This window comes from Capsicum annuum, unplaced genomic scaffold (genome assembly GCF_002878395.1).
Source record: "Capsicum annuum cultivar UCD-10X-F1 unplaced genomic scaffold, UCD10Xv1.1 ctg80172, whole genome shotgun sequence".
Classification (NCBI taxonomy): domain Eukaryota; kingdom Viridiplantae; phylum Streptophyta; class Magnoliopsida; order Solanales; family Solanaceae; genus Capsicum; species Capsicum annuum.
The window spans coordinates 1-1183 of record NW_025890809.1 but is presented as its reverse complement, the minus strand read 5'-3'; the positions used below and the strand labels follow the sequence as shown (position 1 = coordinate 1183).

The 1183-nt window shown below is 42.5% G+C and overlaps 1 protein-coding gene across 1 annotated transcript; it reads left to right on the top strand.

The window, feature by feature from the left end:
- Positions 1-249: 249 nt before the first annotated feature.
- Positions 250-669, top strand: LOC124895141 (zinc finger A20 and AN1 domain-containing stress-associated protein 8-like). The gene has a single exon (XM_047405590.1). The coding sequence runs from the start codon at positions 250-252 to the stop codon at positions 667-669; it is 420 nt and encodes a 139-aa protein (XP_047261546.1).
- The last annotated feature ends 514 nt before the right edge of the window (positions 670-1183 follow it).

The following is a 1183-nucleotide window of genomic DNA, read 5'->3' as shown; positions in this document are numbered from 1 at the left end:
ACGTGATGGCTCCAATGGCCAAGTATTGTATATACATATATATATGTGTGCCTGATCTTATACAGGTGATTGTTTCCTTTTGTATGCGATATGATGCTGTCCGAATTTTGGGTTGTCATAGAGGTATGCATGGGAAGTATAAGCTGGAGCTGGTTCTCCTGGGCCTCCTCGGTTACGGGTGCCAGTCCGGCCCAATAGGATTTCCGACGTGACACTTGTGGTGTTGAACTTGGATTTTTAACTGTAGAAATGGAGTCATCTAAAGAGACAGGTTGTCGAGCTCCAGAAGACCCCGTCCTTTGCATCAATGACTGTGATTTTTTCGGTAGTGCAACTACGATGAATATGTGTTCCAAGTGTCAAAAGGACATGATACTACTGAAGCAGGAACATGCAAAGCTTGCAGCTGCATCCAGCAAAGACGTCATACGCAGAAGCTCAAGCAGCGATGAATCAGAACTTGCTCTTGCAGGTACAGCGGTTGCATCTGCAGATTTAGCCTCTCAGATTTCACAAGTGAAGTCAAAAGAGGGTTTGAAAAAGTGTATAGCTTGTCGTAAGCGTGTGGGATTAACGGGGTTCAGTTGCAAATGTGGTGATCTTTATTGCGCAGTTCATCATTATTCAGACAAACACAACTGCCCGTTTGATTATAGGAATGCTGGTTAGAATACAATAGCAAAAGCAAATCCTATCATCGTAGCAGAAAAGCTTAATAAGATCTAACAAGCACCTATCGAAAGGTTGTATGAACTGAAGCAATGTCCATCTATCGATAAGTTGGCCTCGTCTTACATGGTGACGATGAAAGTTTTGCGTGGGGCTAGGGGTGCGGGGTACCCTAGAGCCTTGATAATCCAAGTGTGTAAGTTATTTATGATCTTGGTGCACATTTTCATGGAATTTTTTCTTGTTTTGTCCCCATTTCTGGGCTCCTTGTCTAGTATAATATGCATAATGTAGGTCATCTTGATGAATTTCACATTCATACATCCGTGTTTTGAAATCCTGAATTCGCCTCCGTGCATTCTTCAAGATTCCAAAGTCTCCTTTGAGTATCAATAATGTAGAGTTTTTTTTGTAGAGATGTCAATACGGGTTGACTCAAACCATCCGAGCTATCCCACACGGGCTTTGAGTTTGACGTGTCAAGTTGGGCTTGCCTATCAAAATGATGAGCCAA